Raw genomic sequence first — 16723 nt, 5'->3', positions numbered from 1 at the left:
TGCACCTTATTTTGCTTCGAGGAACTTTGAGTTGTAAATCTTTCTTGTTAAAAACTTGCTTACAATTTGTATCAGAGTTAATCCATGGTGCCCCATTGTTCTTGAAAAGTTTGAAATGCATTATTTTTCTTTTATCTTTGCCAGCTCGCGTAGGGTCCTCAAGCTGAGTACTTTATAATTATTTGGTACTTTGAAGCATTCATTAAGACAGAAAAGTTAAGGCTGGGAATCTTGTCAGGCCCAGTACTTTGTCCAAGAGTCCAGGATCAAGTCTTGGGCCACCAGTATTTGCCGTTGTGGCCGGCTAAATGGAATCCAGCGTTTTGTCTTTGGGAGGAAAAGAGAGTAAAAATTTGGAAAAGAGAATACTAAGTAAGAAAGCTTTTGGTCCGTGGATTTCGCTAATTATGGCATGACTCATGATTAGGCTTTAGAAGCATGTAGATTGCCTCTCACCATCAACGACAGCTCTACATCTGACTGTTGTTGATGTATATGTATGCACATATTATGCATGACATGAATGGAGAAATAATAAGACTAATGATGCCATTGTCATCGACTTTATGAATGATGGTTGGTTTGCTTTTTTATATACATCCAAACGTTGTCTACTTAGACACAGATCTTATAGTCCGTATAGACTAGCCGCAGTGAGCATGCATGCAAAGGGACCCAATCCCAATCCCATCATCAATCATAAAACAAAAAGTGACGTTAAAATTATACTATTTGAGGCTACGATATGAACAAGAACAACCTCCAATTCCATCCACTTTTGTCATATCAAATGGCACCCTTTTGCTGCTCCGCTCCACTCCACAGCACAGTCCCAGCAGCACAGAAGAAGGAAAGAATACAAACAATAAGCTCCATTACTCTAGGAAGTAATATCACATTACATATTCATATGGGTACGTGCATGCCTGTATGATAAATCTAGAAATTACTGCAGCTAGCTACGCTACATTAATTACTGCTATACTAGTACATCAAGTAACATTAAATAAAAGACTACGCTGATTCTATATATAGATGGTATATAATGTATACATAGAGCATATAATTGTGGAATATATAGTTTTTAGAGAGTTGAAGATCTTAGGAATCTAATGGCCAAGATTGTGCAGGGAGTCTGATGGGAGTATCTAACATCATCTGAAAGTCGGCTCTGTTGAAAGCAATTGAAGTGGACAAGTCATTCGCAGTGATGTCTGAATCAAATTCAGTAGATATCCCCAAAACATTGCAATCCATCTCAAAAGACAAAGGACAATGATATGTGTTTGGATGATGAATCTTTTCCACCCAGTAGTTGAACAAGTTGGCATGATCTGCACCTGCAGGTAGTTGAAAATGGGAAAAGTTGGGCTCCGTCTTGCACTGTTTAGGAATAGTGAATTGTTCTTTCAAAGGATGGGAGAGGAGAGACTTGAAGAGCATCGGTGCTGATGGGTTATCTTGTATGTTTTTGTTTGTTTCTGCATCTGTACTGATTGTGATGGGACTGCTGGTTCCGAATGACACTGTGTGCTTATTAGATTGGGAGTCTTGCTTAATCAGAAATGGAGTCTGAGTCTCACATTCTAACAATAATGGTGCTTCCAGCAACGAAGGCAATGAACTGAAAGTTGGTGGTGAATTGGCTTCCAATAGAAACCCTTGTGCTTGCAAAATCCCATTTTTCTTCTCCCCATTTTTGTGAAATATCCTGCAAATCACCCATTCTTCCTGCAAGCAAAACCGATGCTAAATCAAACCAATCACATCAGAAACTACACAAAGGTTAATAAATAATAATGGAGTGAAAATAGTTTACTAGCCAACGAAGAACAAGTCAACCCAGAAAAGGACAATAGTGTGCAGTGCAACGCACACTTAATATTACCTTGCACGTGTGGCGGTAAGAGAAATCACCGTCTAGGCGGTACTCGTGCATGACCCACTTGGTCTTCTCACCTCTGGGAGCTCTGCCTTTGTAAAAAACGAGGGTCTTCTTCATGCCGAGTAAAGCACCAGTTGAAGCACTGTACACTTCCCTATCTTTGCCTGTGGCCTTCCAGTAACCAGCTCCGGTTGCCCTATTTGTTCTCAACCCTGTTGGGTACTTCCTGTCTCTCAGGCTGAAGAAGTACCATTCCCTCTCCCCCATTTTTGCTACATCTGATTTAACAACATATACAAAAAGACACTTCCTGTCAGTAATTAATTAATGAGCTTTCAGAGGAAAGGATATACATTTCTCAACCCAAAAATGCATGCTTTCTTGCGAATATCTTAAGAGGGCATGTGTGTATCTTACTCAACTTCATAATTCATCTTAACCCACCCACGTTAACAACTTCTCTCTCTCTAGATAATATTCTACGTGAAATATCTCAAATTAATAATTATTCATTTATCTTATAAACTAATACACTAATCAAAGGTTTTTTCCTAATCTCTTACTTTCAACACTTCGCAATTAAGGGCGAGAGGAGCTCTAAAATTAAGACGTTAACATATGCAGAAATGTGCAGAATATTTCAAAACGCCTTGGACTTTGAACGACAGTTTCTTCGATCCAAATACTCATCCGAAGATGGAACTTTATAAGGGAAAAGAGGCTACATTATAAATACTTTAGACATAGTATATCAGTCTCGTAATTCTATGTAAGACTTTGCGGCTTTTAATTTTCTCAGGTTTAAGAGACAGTATTAACTAATTAAAGCTTAATTATGACTTGCATAGTTTGTGTTAGAGCGAATCAATCAAGAAATATATACAAGAAAAGCTTTCTTATTTAGAGATAATGCAATGTCGAATGAGCAATGGCTATGTTCATATAAAAGAAAAAAAAAATTTAAAGACTTACCAGGAAGCTCCCAGGGCTCACATCTGTTAAGGTCAACCTCAGCAATTTCGACTCCACAAAAAGCGCCATTGAAGACCTTGGAAGCCAGATAAAAAGTTATAAGTTCTTCATCGGTTGGATGGAACCTAAACCCTGGAGGCAAACCTTGCTCGTTTTTATCTTCCCCAATCAGCTCACAGAGAAGCTCTTCCATGCTCAACATAATTTCCTTTTTCCCTGTGGGTGAAAGAAGAGAAGAGAGTGGAAAATGAAGAGAAAAGAGTTATAATGAGATGAGATTTATAGGGAATTTAAGCACTGAAACCGAAGCCAAAGGGAGATTTGAGGATAGATTAGAATCAGATATGGGTTCATCATAAAAAGAGTAGGGAAAGGACCTACAAGAACGCACCTGACCTGAGACCCTTTCCAATCAGGGAATAGTTTTTTCTTTTTTCTTTTTATTAAGGGAAAAAAAAAAAGGAGTTGGTGAGACTGTATGTGTTGATGGAAGGAGGAGAGTAAATGCGAATAGTTATAAGTAGCAGAGAGAGAGAGAGAGAGAGAGAGAGACAGAGAGAGGATTATGCGTGCATGTGTAGAAAGAAGTAGAGTAGAGCAGTAGAGGCAGAGAGAGTGAGTCAGCTAATGCTAATCCAATCTCATTCATTTGATAAACACGAGGCTTTCTTTCTGAGCAGTGAGATCAGCACCACCTAATTGCTCCTTCCAAAAAACAAAATAATGCTTACTATTCGTTATGAATAAAAAAACAAATTGATTAGACATTTTTGTTGTTTTTTTAAGGTCAAAACTTAAATTATTAATGCAAACGTTACATTCACTGTCCAGAAATCAATTTTTGTTTTGAGAAAGACGACTATTAAGAAAGTTACTGGCTTGTAATAGTAAGTAAATTGAGGCAAAACAAGAGGTGAGACTCAGATGAGGTAGGTGAATGCAGATGAAAGCAAGCATTAATGGAGACATCCTCAAAAAAAATAAAAAAAAATAAAAAAAAATAAAAGGTGTCGGCGTTGCACGTGTAGTATGATGAGTGTTAAAAAAAATAAAATAATAGGACAGGAAAGCAAACACAGGTGTGTCTCTTCTCTTGGATCTTTAGTAACTCACCCAAGTAAAAGATATTTAACAGTCTAATGCTACTCTCTACTCTATTGCCTACTTCTTCTCTCTATGCAAATGCAAATGCAAATGCACTTTCTTTGCTTTATTGCATACATGGCTCATGGCATGGACCTTTCACTCTCTCATTTCTCTAAATTCACCTTTATATATAAAAATATGCATGGTTAAATATAAAATTTTTACAGTGGACATGAATATAATAATAATAATAAAGTAGTATATAAATGAGAATAGGTAGCGGCGGTTGAACAGAACAGAAACGTACATTTGGATTAGGTAATAGTATATATATAGCCTAGTAGGGTATGGTGAAAGAAATCATAAGAACTGGTCACATGAATTTATAAAAATAATAATAATAAATAAATAAATAAATAATAGGTCAGAAAGGACCCTGCCATTGCAATATTATGATGAATTTCAATTTTCAATCATAGAAGACCTCAATCTGAATCTTTCTGCCACATCCATTTACTCATCCCGTCCTTCCCTGCATTACACAATCAATAGCCGGATCGAATTTTGGCTAACACATGGTCCACTCTATAATATTAATTCCAAACTGGAAAATGGAACCTTACTTACTCCAATAGCTCGCAGAAATTTTAATTTTCATTCCGTTGAGTTAAAATGTGAGGGCCGCCTAGTTGTACGTGAAAAAAGAAATAGTGGGAGCAGAGAACTGCACAGTTGAATTATTGTTTATCGTTTTTTGAGTTTTGGTGGGTTATATACGCAAATCTGATCTGAGAGGGAGGGGAGGCTGAGAGAGCTGAGTTGACTCCTCCAGCGAAGCAAAGCCCCATTGCAAATGAAAAACGCCGAAGTCATTTTTTTGGTGCATTTAATACCTCCAACGGCTTACCAGTGTTCAGTACAACAACTGTTTTAGCTTTTTCAGTGAAAAAACAGCAGCAGTCTCAGTTTTCAATTCCATCCCTTTCGCTGTATATTTTAATTATAAAAACAACTTATTGTATATATATTCATGCTTAATTTGCTTATTAAGGCTTCAATTTTTGTTAGTAAAATTTAACAGATTGAAAGAACAATTGAGACAGTAAAAACTTGAATTTATTCATTCAAAAAGGGACTTGCGATCTCAGTCTCAGACACAGTAACATAATAGGCAAAAATTGTCGTGTCAATGAGTTGATAATAATTTGGAAGTTTGTCTAAGTGTCACGTGTCTGCCTTTGAAATTTTCTTTGCCTGTTTCGATACCGAACCCAGCATTGGGCTTTTTTCTGGGCCGCGCAGAGTCATGCGTTGTATTGAAGTTGGGCCGACTGTGCTCGGCCTCTATCTAACTACTGATCATGTCTCTCCAGAATATAGAGAATCAATTTGTACTCCAACTCTGCATCTTCTTCGTTTGACACTGATAGATATCACAATATTAGTTGTTTTACTAGATAAAAGCCATTAGCTTTGTTTTATATGTCACACAACATATGATCATATGCTTAGATTGAAAGCCAGTTAAAAGAACCTACCTTAAAGACTCGGTATCCAGGCCAATATATATATATACATATGCAGAACCTTTACTTGAAAGCAAAACCTGAAACATTTCCTATATAATTAAGCCACTCTCCTACTCCCTTTCATCATCATCCATCTCTTCAGTTTAATTTTTCAAGAACCCTGTCTAGTTATGGCTCTTTTTTCTTCATATTCTGTAATCTTTCTTCTTGCCTTGTCTGCAATTGCCCACTCAGGATTTGCTCGCGATTTCTCAATTGTGGGCTATACCCCAGAAGATTTGACATCCGATGATAAGCTCATTGATCTCTTTGAATCATGGCTTTCCAAATTTGGAAAGGTTTACGATAGTATTGAAGAGAAGTTGCTGAGGTTCGATATTTTCAAAGATAACTTGTTCCATATTGACGAGACTAATAGGAAGGTAACAAATTATTGGCTTGGACTCAATGAGTTCGCAGATTTGAGCCATGAAGAGTTTAAGAAGATATATTTAGGATTGAAACCTGACTTGTCTAAAAGAAGACAATGTCCTGAAGAATTCACTTACAAGAATGTAGAGAATATTCCCAAGTCTGTAGATTGGAGAAAGAAAGGAGCTGTTACTCAAGTCAAGAACCAAGGATCATGTGGTAAGCTGCAAGAGCTGATCCTGTATATCTCTCTATTTCTCTTGATTAAAGAAAAACTGAATATGCAAATATGGATTCATATGCAGGTAGTTGCTGGGCATTTTCAACTGTAGCTGCAGTGGAAGGCATAAATCAGATTGTCACCGGAAATTTGACGTCTTTATCAGAACAAGAGCTAATAGATTGTGACACAACATACAATAGTGGCTGCAATGGAGGATTGATGGATTATGCATTTTCCTATATAGTCGCCAGTGGTGGACTTCATAAAGAAGAAGATTACCCATATATCATGGAGGAGGGTACATGTGATATGAGAAAGGTTAAAAAAAAAAAAAAAAAAAAAAAAAGATAAATAGAGCCCATCTATTTGTCCATTATCGTGCATGAATATCTCACATTTTTCCTTCTTTTTTCTTTGGATTCAGGAAGAATCGGAGGTAGTGACCATTAGCGGGTACCATGATGTGCCCCAGAACAATGAACAAAGCTTGCTAAAGGCACTTGCAAACCAGCCCCTCAGCGTCGCCATTGAAGCCTCTGCTAGAGACTTCCAGTTTTACAGTGGGGTAAGTACTTACTAATTCGTTAAACCATATATAAAAACATTAATATGTGGTATACTGAGACTATTAATTATCTTGCAGGGTGTTTATGATGGTCATTGTGGAACTGATCTAAATCATGGAGTGGCAGCCGTGGGATATGGAACAAGCAAAGGCTTGGATTACATCACTGTTAAAAATTCGTGGGGATCTAAATGGGGAGAAAAGGGTTACATAAGAATGAAAAGGAACATTGGCAAGCCTGAAGGAATCTGTGGAATCTACAAAATGGCTTCTTATCCCACTAAGAAGAAATGATTCTGTTTTCTTTGAAGTTCCCATTCTTATGGGTAAAGCCATGTTATGGAGTGGTTGTGTCGTTTAATAATTTAGTAAACGTTTGGATGTAATTCTTCAACTTGGAAGCAAATATTAATTTGATTTCAGAGTTCAATTTAATTGTCCTCTCTAACCATGTTATTAAAGGAACTTCTAATAGTTAGCTCAAGAAAGAAAGAGTTCAATTTTCACTATAATGTTACATGCAATTAAAATTTGTCTAAATCTGATATGTAACTCCGTTTGTTAGATATGTGTCTCAGAAATTAAGAGTAATTCAAAAAAGATGTTTAACAAGAAAATTTATAAACATGTGAAGGCTTAATTTTATTGAAATACTATTACAGAAGTATTTATAGACTCTAAAAACAGAAAACTTCAGAAAAATAAGCAAACTTATTATGCATATCTGATATGATAAGCATATTAAATTATTCCTTAAAAATAGCAATAGAATAATAAATAATTATCTAATCTTCCAACGACCTTCACCGTAGCTACTGAATCAATATTCAACACCGTTCGATCAAATCAACAAAAAATAAAACAAAAAAATTTAAATTTTTGTCTACTTCAATCGTTTTTTAGTGACCAATCAATATATAAGGCACAGATCAGATATAGACAAATCAATCCCAAATCTAATAACGTGGTACAAACAAAAACGCAAATAATCCTCGTAATATTACACAGACTTGTAAATATCACCACCATAACTTGGTCGCGCACCTAGTAGTATGTAAATATTCTCTAGAGCATATGTAAAACCTATCAGAATATTCTATAGAGTCATCACTCCTGATGAGTTTGTCAGGCGACTCCTGCCACCGTTGAAACAACCAAAGAACCCCAGCTGATTGTCTTGATAATTATCGTCGCTCTCATTCTCCTCTAATGATTTTCCCATGGTTTCTGGAGTGAACAGATAAGTCACAGACATCCCCATGAGACAAACCACGCCTAAACCCAACAAAGCAGCTCTCATTGCTCCGGCTTCTGGATAGTCATTATCATCTTTATCTTTTGAAGCCAACAATACTCCGAGAGTCCCTGCTAATGCGCCCATTTTCCCCATTGCTCCTGAAATCCCATGACACGTTGATCTAAACCTTGCTGGAAATAGCTCGGCTGGCACTATAAATGTGGTCGTGTTTGGTCCAAAATTGGCAAAGAAGAAAGTCAGTCCGTACAAGAAGAAGAAACCTGCATTTGTATGCCGGCGCCAATAAGGGTAAGGTATCCCCAATGCAAAATAAACTATGCCCATGAACAGAAAGCCCATCATTTGAATTTTTCTTCTTCCAATTCGATCAATGAAATAGACAGTGAAGTAATACCCAGGAATAGTAGAGCAGATTGCTAGAATGGCTTGGAACCTGGCAATTTTGAAAGCTTCTTGGTAGACAGTATCGTCTTTTAGTTTCAGAGACTGAATGTAAATCTGAGACTGGAAGAGATTGCTACTATAGAAAACAATATCCAGGAGAAACCAATTGACAGAGCAAGAAAAGAGATCGCGGCCATGGCGACGAAAGAATTGCCAGGAGAGAAGGGGATAGGTTGGTCGATCTTCTGGCAATGGCTCGTCTTCTGCTATTTGGCTCATTGAAACGTCTAATACCTTCTCCATGTCCTTTGCAGCTTGTAGGACATTATTTTCCACCAAAGCTGTGTATCTGCAGAGTCACAATATGGCACGTGGATTAACGGTTTTTCTCTTTATAAAACAGATTAGTGGTTTAAAATTTCACTTATTAGTTAAAAATTGCTATTAATTGTTTCTTTCTCGTTGAATATTTGTACTTTAATACATTATTGCACCAAGTGACTAAAGATAAATATTGCGGAATTAGCACACAAAGCATAATTAAAGGATCGGAAAAGACTTACCTACGCTTAATATATGGATCCGTGTATATACCAAATTAACAATTATAAATAATATCTTAATTCAATATTATTAGTCTTACACTGAAAAGTGTAAAAAAAAATGTATTTTATATTTTTTTTTTCAATTGATCTGATGTACGAAAGTATCCATATATACAGCGGAAATAAGAAATTTTCAAATTTTTCTATACAAAAAGTGTTTCTTGAAGAAATTTTTCATATTATCCTGTATGATTAAAATTGCTTAGACTGAATTTATGACCTTTACACTACAAATCAAAATTCCCTTCCTAGGAAAGTCCACGAAAACTCGTAAAGTCAACGAAGACACCCAGAAAAATGATACTATCAAGAAACATTTGGAGAGAGAGAGAGAGAGAGAAAAAAGAAAAGAAAAGAAAAGATGTGATTGAATTACCTTGCAGTTTCAGGCATCATCATCCGCCAATAATATGTGAGAGCAGCCGGAATTGCTCCAAGCATCAGTATCAACCTCCATGTAACGTCAGCATCCTCAGGCGTATGATCTTTTGTCAAATTTTTCGACGCGTTCCAGAATCCCTTACACACCACCATCGTAACTGTCGAGCTAGCCAAGATTCCAAACCCTTGCATGGAAAACACGCCGGCTATGAAAGACCCCCGAGTTCTCTTGTTAGCAAACTCCGACATGATCGTCGCCGATAACGGATAGTCGCCTCCGATACCTAGACCTAAAAAGAATCGAAAAAATCCTAAACTAACCAAAACACAGTTACGGGTCCTACATACGGAGAAGCCACATCCTAAGGAGCTGATCACCATCAGCATCAATGCTAGCCCGTAAACGCTGCGTCTTCCTGTTAAGTCACCTTTCCTACCGAAAAAGACCTGGCCAATTGCCGTGCCGAGAAGGGCTGTACACAACATGAGAGAGAGGACTACTGTGGGGACTTCGTATTTGGTTTCATTGGGCTCGTACTCGTAGTATATCCTTCCAAGGAGTTTCATGATTGGAGGGATACAAAAGAGATCGTAGGCGTCAGTGAAGAGTCCCATACCAGCAATGATTATGGCTTTGAAATGGTAGAGCTGCGTTTTTGCAGAGTCAAGGGCAGAAAGGACTTTTAACGGCATTGTGAGCAGATGGATCAAACCAGAAGAAGAAGATGGTTATTTTGATTTTGAAAAGATGAACTAGCTAGCTACTAGTATTTATGCAAAGAAAGAAAGAAAGAAAGGGTGAAGTATGTAAATCAGACGACATAGATTACATCATTTTGATGATCAAAACGTAGACTTTATTAGAGTCTAAGAATTATAGATTCTTAAGAAGATGCGGATCATTTAATAGTTAATAGGATCTTGGGAGACCATTGGACTATGAGAGTATGTTGATATGTTCGCAGCTTCCTGTAAATTTCTTACATGGTTGAAGTTTGAAAGGAGCATTTTGTCATTAACTTGTTAGTCGCTGTTCCTTAATTAATTAATTGGAAAAACCTCCTCAAAAAGAAATCTTGTATAGCTCAGAGAAATTGAGGGGCCACTGCCAATCAGAGTCAGAATGGGGCTTTCCATCGGCCGGCTATAAAATTATTCATTTAGTTATTTTAGTTTTGTTTAAGATTACACTCAACCGAATTGAAAACTAATGATATGTCGCTCTAATGGTTAACAAACATTAATTAATTCTTAATTCGTCTTGGTGCCACAATCATTTTTAATTTGCACAGTGTATGGTTAAAAATAACTTTTCAATAACAAAAAAATCATTATATTAATAAGTTTAAGTCCGTGTGGACCCTTGTGCTGCATGCTTTTTTAACCTGTATTCTTTCTATAGTAATTAGGGTAATGACCTATCAGCCTTCTAGTAGCTGATTAAAAGTTGACTGGAGACACCAACCTTCTTCTCCCTGACCCGTGGACTAGAAATGTGATCCTCGTTTGTCCACGTTAACTCGCGTATAGGAAATTTTAGTATTAGACCCCCTTCAATGTTTTCTGCTAAACGTGCAAAAATAATTCCAAACCCATTAAACGAAGTAATCAACTCTGGGGTCTTGGTCTGTTGGTCAGTCGCGTGCTTTGTTCTTGGACCCAAGTACCTAACTCAAGTCATATTGAAGCACCCAAGTCCTCTACATGTACAACTCTTTAACTAAGATTTTCAGGTATCATCTCCCAATAAACTTATTCAGAAAAGCTGTGACAATAATAAGGATAATTCACCTGAAAATGCCAGATCTATTGTCAAAATACACGCATCAACATTTTATCATATAAAAAACATGCTACCATGTCTTCCTTTGTAAACTCCAACCTGTGTTCTACTTCTACTTGCTTTTATATGTTCTCAGGCATTCAATATTAAAAGCAACTAGCCTCCTGACAAAAGCCAATGAAAACTGGATTTAACCATCTGCTGGAACGACTGGTACTGTATGTTTCATAACCACCCCTTCAAGGATACCGTCTCCCCTGAAATTAGGACAGAATAGTCGAGGGTCAACGGGTCCAGGCAATTTGAAAGACATAGCGAATGGTCCAGGTGGGCAGAGTTGTTGGACTTTCAGCTTGAACCTATTTGATGAATCTCTCAGAATCCCTCCAGCAGGTGTTACCATTCCTCTTATACAAACAGTCCCATCACGTTGTATCTCACATTTTAACTGACCTGCAAAGATGAGCAAAACATACCCCTGTCAGCTCCTGTACTTGGTAAATGCCCCATTATTTTATAAGGCTTCAGGGATTCCTTTCCTCCCCATCCCTTAATCCAAATAGGCCTCAAAATGAAATATAAGTTTATATCAGTAATTGGTTCAGCGACTTGAGTAGCATGGTGCTGAATATATCCCAAAGTTATCCAACACTGAAGATAATAAATTTACATTCATTTTTCCGCATGCCAGCCAGTGCAACTCGAAAAAGATAAGCATTTTCACTGATGCCCACGTCAATTAGGCCGATAGGAGGTCCATTCATTCCTTCTTTTGCCGTTCCAGTTAATGTCGTTGGTGGCTTCAATTGTAAATTATTGCTAAAACTGTGCGGATCCATGCTGCCAGTTGTTATCCCTTTTATGCTTGAGATCTTGATATGATGGGCAGTAATGTAAGCTAAAAATATGTGCACAGAATATTCCTACAAAAGATGTGAATGGTCAAGAAAAGATTTAAAACTTCATTGAAAATTCGGAAGATTTTAACTACAATTATTGGATGTATTTTGTAGTTTAAATTGTTTTCAACTTCCAGAAATTGGAGGCTACTCGTAATGATTGCAAATCTGCTCTATCAATTTCCGCTAAAATGGTAGATAAATAGTTAAGGTTCAGCAAAATGATTTAACTTCCTAAAATGTTGCTAACACTTTGATTCTGTAAATGCGCAGGTAGAAGAAAAGAAATTCAAAAGGTATGCAGTATCACATGCTATGACATTAATCTAAACCATTAGCACACAAGGTTAGTATAAGAGATAAATAATAACTTGACAGTTCTCTGACCCATTTTGTAAAAATTTTGTAAAGTCCAAGTTTGAAATTTGATCTCAACCATAGTTTTTCCAACAAGCACAGCTCCATAGCAGCTTTACATTGTACGGCAAATAAAGTTGCAGTAAACAAGCAATAAGCATAGAAAAAGAACCTGAAACATATCAACTATCGTCTGAAAGTTCAAACCATGAAAATTACAATCCATGAAATTGTACACCACATGCATGTGGATTCAAAAAAGCATACCTTTAATATCTAGACTTTTTTACATTTATGTATAAGAGAAGCAAGGAGAGAAGGTCCCTTTAATTAGCAACTCAATGAAAATTAGCGATTCATAACTCTAATTTTGAATGTAAATGGTGTCAAACTAAGGATCATGTAAAATTTTTCAAAGGAAAATAGAAGAATGGTAAAGGGAGAAGCTTTGCCTTAAGATCCATATCATCTTTAGGTAATAGTAAAAAGTTGAAAAGCATAAAATAAACATCCCGAATTTTTTGTGCGACAGCCCCAAAAGCTAGTCCTGATATCATGCTGCCTATCATGTTCTCTCTTGCCGTCTGAGCAAGATGGAACAAAAATTCATAACGTATCCAACTTAAGAATAAACTAAGAATGATCATGGCAAATATCACACAAAATATAGACAAACAACAGCCAACACCAAATCTATCTAAGGCAAGTACCTTAAAGCTAAAGATCAAGTGTGGTATCTGTTCTAGCTGGATCTGCACTGGAAAAATACAAATTAAGGAATTAGAGTGCATAACGAATAAAATAACCCCATAAACGATGTGAATGACATTATTTTTTTACCCTAAATATATGATCAATTCATTATTGAACACGTGGTATCTTAAATCAAAACAGAAATTCTTAGAAGTTTGAAATCATAAGGTGCATATTGCAAATCAAGAAATCAGGTTATGATTGTTGCTTTTTGATGCAATTGAAAAATCACCGCAATTTCCTGATATTTTGAATAGTTTCATACATGTCAACAAAGAATAGCAGGAAGCCGATGCATGTTGAAACAAATCCTTATTAAATTTCGGGGGCTCACACATGTCCGCAGTTTCACTCGCCTTATGGTCTAGGAGTTGGATTAGTGTGCACGCCCACGCCTAGAATGGATATGTTTGATTTTTCTATATTTTTCCTTATGTTTGGGAATTATATCCAAGTAATGCCCACTTTCGTTGTTTGACGTGTCCAAAAGTGGGTATGTTAGCATATAGCAAAGAGTTTTCAACTAGCAAAATGTAGTTATATACAACCATGCAAAGATCATTAAGCAATTATGCATGCTCAAAACCTCATCAAAAGGACTCTAACTTTTACCACTGACCACTTATGTTAACATATTTGATAATCAAAAAGCAAAATCACTTGGCATTAATAGAGAAAACGACAGACACTACACGACAAGGAATAACCTAAAGAATGTTTCCATTATCATAATAGTGTCATATGGATTATCTTCTAAAAGAATATCCTTTAATTAGTCATCTATTAATGCTTTAGTTACCCAATTGGTAAAAATCCAAATTGGTAAAAAATCCTCTTACAATGTGAACAAGAACACTGTACTTACCAATATACCCAGCCTACATAACAAAGAGAAATAGAAATGCATAAAAAGATTGTTATGAAAAAAGCATTAGAAAAAATTTAAAACCATATACTTTAATAACATCTTCTACAGTATGCACATAAATTAATATTCAACATGAAACCAGCAGCTAATACATGCAAAAGAAATGGTTTGAATCAACAAATTTATCTGTTCAATTTACACCAAACAATATAAACCCTGCAAATAGTGTTGATGAATAAAATTTCACCTTAAATGAATGATCAATTTGGAACCCTAGATTTTTGAACATTAGAACCCTAGATTTTCGAAATTAAAAAGGATATCGATACCCTTAGGATACACAAGCAAAACGATTAATGATTATTAATGCCGAAGAGATACCAATTTATATGCTCCCTGTACACTAAGATCTCCACCTAGGAGCCCTAGCATTTACCTTCCAATCGCCCATATCTCACAGGCCGGTTTTCTTGTTAATAAATTTTTCATCTCTTTCATTTTATTTTTGCAGCACACAATAAAGAGTAAAATTTTTCATAAATTCAATTTCTACATTTCAAAAGTTCCAGCAGAGAATCAAATAACGCAACAAGCAACAACCAAAAACAAGAAAGAAATCTAAAAAAATGGATATCAATTTGGGTAGACATGCATGCGCATATATAGAAGTATATCTTCAACCAGCAATTTTAGATATTGAGCAGTAAAGAGAGGAAGAAAAAATGGTCCAACCAGAAACCGAAGAACGGCAACACGACAATGCAGCAGAGGCCGCCGGTTAAGCACTCTTCTGTGTCTGTGTGAGTCTGATAGTTGGGAACATTTTGGGTTAGGAAACATTGCCTCTCTGTTGGCACTTGGTGATTTATATTTGGAACATTTCTGTCATCTACCTTGCAAGTAACGACACTATGGGCCCAGCGCAATGCAAATTAAAATTATTGTGCATTTAAGTATTGTATTAGTGGTCACTCATCAATAATAATAATTATATACGTGTGATTTAATTCCGAGACTTTTGAGTCAGGGATGGCAGGGGGCGGGTAACCGCTAGAAATAAACTATCTGACCCCAAATCCGTTATCATTTTAAGTATCCGAATCCGTCCCGAATCCGTTAAGGAATAAACCAATAATACCCAGACCTGTCCCAAATCCATTTAGAATTACCCGCATACTACCCGAAACCCGTTTAAATACCCATCTAATCACAAATTTATTCAATCTAGGAAACCCGAACCCGCATGGAACCCGAATCCAAACCCGAAGTGCAACAAAAAATATATAAAAAATGCATTAAAATTCAACTTCAAAATAATAAAACAATTTAACCTGTAATAATCTAAAACAACAGTACATTGTAATATTAAAATAGAACTGAAGGATTGAAATTCGCCCTAAATAATTAATTCAAACCAATATCTCAATGAAACAATTTAAAAATCAAACATCTATAAAAATTCAATAAGAATAATAACAATAACAAACTAAAAATGAACTAAAATATAACAATACTAAACTATAACAAATTATAATAGAATGAGAACAAAATCCATGTAGAACATAATAAAAAGTATCACAATAAAAAAATTACTGAATTAAAAAGTACATTAAAACAGAACAACACTACAATAAAAACATAAGAACTTTTACATAAACATAATTCTTGAACTCCACCTTTTCAAGAACCAAGATTGCAAGGATTAACAATCAACATAATCTTCTTCCGCACAAAAGACACCATTCGACTCCGCACATGAACAAGAATCTGAAAAACAAATAAGAACAAGAACTCCACTATCCAAAGTCAGCCCTATATCCTTCTCAAAAAAAATTTCAGCCCTATATAAAATCACAAAATACTATATATATACATATAAGAAAACCAAACTTTATTAACAAACTATTCTCAGTATAGGACAATTATATGCAAATAATCTCATTCTCAGTATCTCTACACAATCTTAATCATTATTAACAAATCAAACTTTGAATTAACAAACCAAACATATCAGATTTCACTCATTAGCCACGAATTGGCTTATATTCACTATATATATATATATATATATATATATATATATATATATATATATATATATATATATTCAACAAATAAAACAAGCACGAAATCCACAAACCAAAAAGTAAAACAATAAACATATATCTCTCGGCTGAACCGACAAATTAATTCAACAATTCATCCTCTTTGTCTGTTTATATGTATTTACATAAAAGAAAAATAGGAAAAGGAAAAGAGACGAAGCAAAACGAAAAAAAAAAAATCAAATTGAGAACGAAATAAAAATAATCAAGAACGAACCTGGCTCTTGTACGCTTGAAGAGCACGACTGCTGCGGAGGCGACGGTCAAAAACGAAAGCGACGGTCAAAAACGAAAGCGACGGGAGGATACAAAGAAAGACACAGAATGGGACAGGGAGGGAGGAGAAACGCTGACTTTGAATTAAGATTTTGAGAGAACTTTTTGTTTGTATTATTAAAATACAACCCTAAGATAAAACGACGTAGTTTTATTTGTGGATTCATTTAAATCTCCCACATCAAAACTGTGTCGTTTTACTGGCAAAATAGTTATTTTTGTTATTATTATTATAGCTATTAATTAAAAGGCTATAATTATATTTCAATATTATAGTAATTGTAATGACAATAATATTAGGTAAAGTTTTAAGTTTAATATTTTCTTTATTAGAGAATATAATTATGATTGTTGTAATCCTTAATCAATATAGGCTAGGTTAG

The 16723-nt window shown here is 35.6% G+C and overlaps 4 protein-coding genes across 9 annotated transcripts; 1 reads left to right on the top strand and 3 right to left on the bottom strand.

Annotated features, from left to right (window-relative positions):
* Positions 1 to 855: 855 nt before the first annotated feature.
* On the bottom strand, positions 856 to 3485 carry CUC3 (NAC (No Apical Meristem) domain transcriptional regulator superfamily protein). Of its 3 annotated transcripts, XM_020679792.3 has the most exons (4): positions 3249 to 3485; positions 2858 to 3073; positions 1889 to 2163; positions 856 to 1749 (listed from the first exon to the last, which is right to left on the bottom strand). In XM_020679792.3, the coding sequence occupies exons 2-4, from the start codon at positions 3057 to 3059 to the stop codon at positions 1102 to 1104; spliced, it is 1125 nt and encodes a 374-aa protein (XP_020535451.1). In that variant the 5' UTR covers positions 3060 to 3073; positions 3249 to 3485; the 3' UTR covers positions 856 to 1101. The 3 variants fall into 3 exon arrangements, with proteins under 3 accessions (XP_020535451.1, XP_020535450.1, XP_020535452.1); XM_020679791.3 differs by having other exon boundaries at positions 2858 to 3484; XM_020679793.3 differs by having other exon boundaries at positions 856 to 1731; positions 2858 to 3478.
* A 2104-nt stretch (positions 3486 to 5589) lies between these two features.
* Positions 5590 to 7106, top strand: XCP2 (xylem cysteine peptidase 2). Its single transcript, XM_012218200.4, has 4 exons — positions 5590 to 6102; positions 6189 to 6424; positions 6531 to 6671; positions 6750 to 7106. The coding sequence occupies exons 1-4, from the start codon at positions 5643 to 5645 to the stop codon at positions 6963 to 6965; spliced, it is 1053 nt and encodes a 350-aa protein (XP_012073590.1). The 5' UTR covers positions 5590 to 5642; the 3' UTR covers positions 6966 to 7106.
* A 422-nt stretch (positions 7107 to 7528) lies between these two features.
* On the bottom strand, positions 7529 to 10270 carry LOC105635182 (putative inorganic phosphate transporter 1-9). The gene is made up of 2 exons (XM_012218198.4): positions 9295 to 10270; positions 7529 to 8662 (listed from the first exon to the last, which is right to left on the bottom strand). The coding sequence occupies exons 1-2, from the start codon at positions 9990 to 9992 to the stop codon at positions 7768 to 7770; spliced, it is 1593 nt and encodes a 530-aa protein (XP_012073588.1). The 5' UTR covers positions 9993 to 10270; the 3' UTR covers positions 7529 to 7767.
* An 815-nt stretch (positions 10271 to 11085) lies between these two features.
* LOC105635181 (HSP20-like chaperones superfamily protein) lies at positions 11086 to 16439 on the bottom strand. 4 transcript variants are annotated; one of them, XM_012218195.4, is made up of 5 exons: positions 16282 to 16439; positions 15636 to 15726; positions 13049 to 13095; positions 11753 to 12005; positions 11086 to 11535 (listed from the first exon to the last, which is right to left on the bottom strand). In XM_012218195.4, the coding sequence occupies exons 4-5, from the start codon at positions 11919 to 11921 to the stop codon at positions 11273 to 11275; spliced, it is 432 nt and encodes a 143-aa protein (XP_012073585.1). In that variant the 5' UTR covers positions 11922 to 12005; positions 13049 to 13095; positions 15636 to 15726; positions 16282 to 16439; the 3' UTR covers positions 11086 to 11272. The 4 variants fall into 4 exon arrangements, with proteins under 4 accessions (XP_012073585.1, XP_012073586.1, XP_037493604.1 ...); XM_012218196.4 differs by having other exon boundaries at positions 13049 to 13090; XM_037637676.2 differs by lacking the exon at positions 13049 to 13095.
* Between the last annotated feature and the right edge of the window lie 284 nt (positions 16440 to 16723).

Source organism: Jatropha curcas, chromosome 9, assembly GCF_041381405.1.
Source record: "Jatropha curcas cultivar XTBG-Jc1 chromosome 9, XTBG_Jcur_1.0, whole genome shotgun sequence".
Lineage (NCBI taxonomy): Eukaryota > Viridiplantae > Streptophyta > Magnoliopsida > Malpighiales > Euphorbiaceae > Jatropha > Jatropha curcas.
Note: the sequence above shows the minus strand (reverse complement) of the source record. Positions and strands in the feature narration are given on the sequence as shown.

Coding starts and splice junctions, on each gene's coding strand:
- LOC105635182 (XM_012218198.4), bottom strand. CDS start 9,992: ATGCCGTTAAAAGTCCTTTCTGCCCTTGACTCTGCAAAAACGCAGCTC. Junction 8,663..9,294: donor ATGATGCCTGAAACTGCAAG/GTAATTCAATCA, acceptor GTGACTCTGCAG/ATACACAGCTTTGGTGGAAA.
- LOC105635181 (XM_012218195.4), bottom strand. CDS start 11,921: ATGGATCCGCACAGTTTTAGCAATAATTTACAATTGAAGCCACCAACG. Junction 11,536..11,752: donor TGGCATGCGGAAAAATGAAT/GTAAATTTATTA, acceptor TCATCTTTGCAG/GTCAGTTAAAATGTGAGATA.
- CUC3 (XM_020679792.3), bottom strand. CDS start 3,059: ATGTTGAGCATGGAAGAGCTTCTCTGTGAGCTGATTGGGGAAGATAAA. Junction 2,164..2,857: donor TGAGCCCTGGGAGCTTCCTG/GTAAGTCTTTAA, acceptor TTGTTAAATCAG/ATGTAGCAAAAATGGGGGAG. Junction 1,750..1,888: donor CTTACCGCCACACGTGCAAG/GTAATATTAAGT, acceptor GGTTTGATTTAG/CATCGGTTTTGCTTGCAGGA.
- XCP2 (XM_012218200.4), top strand. CDS start 5,643: ATGGCTCTTTTTTCTTCATATTCTGTAATCTTTCTTCTTGCCTTGTCT. Junction 6,103..6,188: donor CAAGAACCAAGGATCATGTG/GTAAGCTGCAAG, acceptor ATTCATATGCAG/GTAGTTGCTGGGCATTTTCA. Junction 6,672..6,749: donor ACTTCCAGTTTTACAGTGGG/GTAAGTACTTAC, acceptor ATTATCTTGCAG/GGTGTTTATGATGGTCATTG.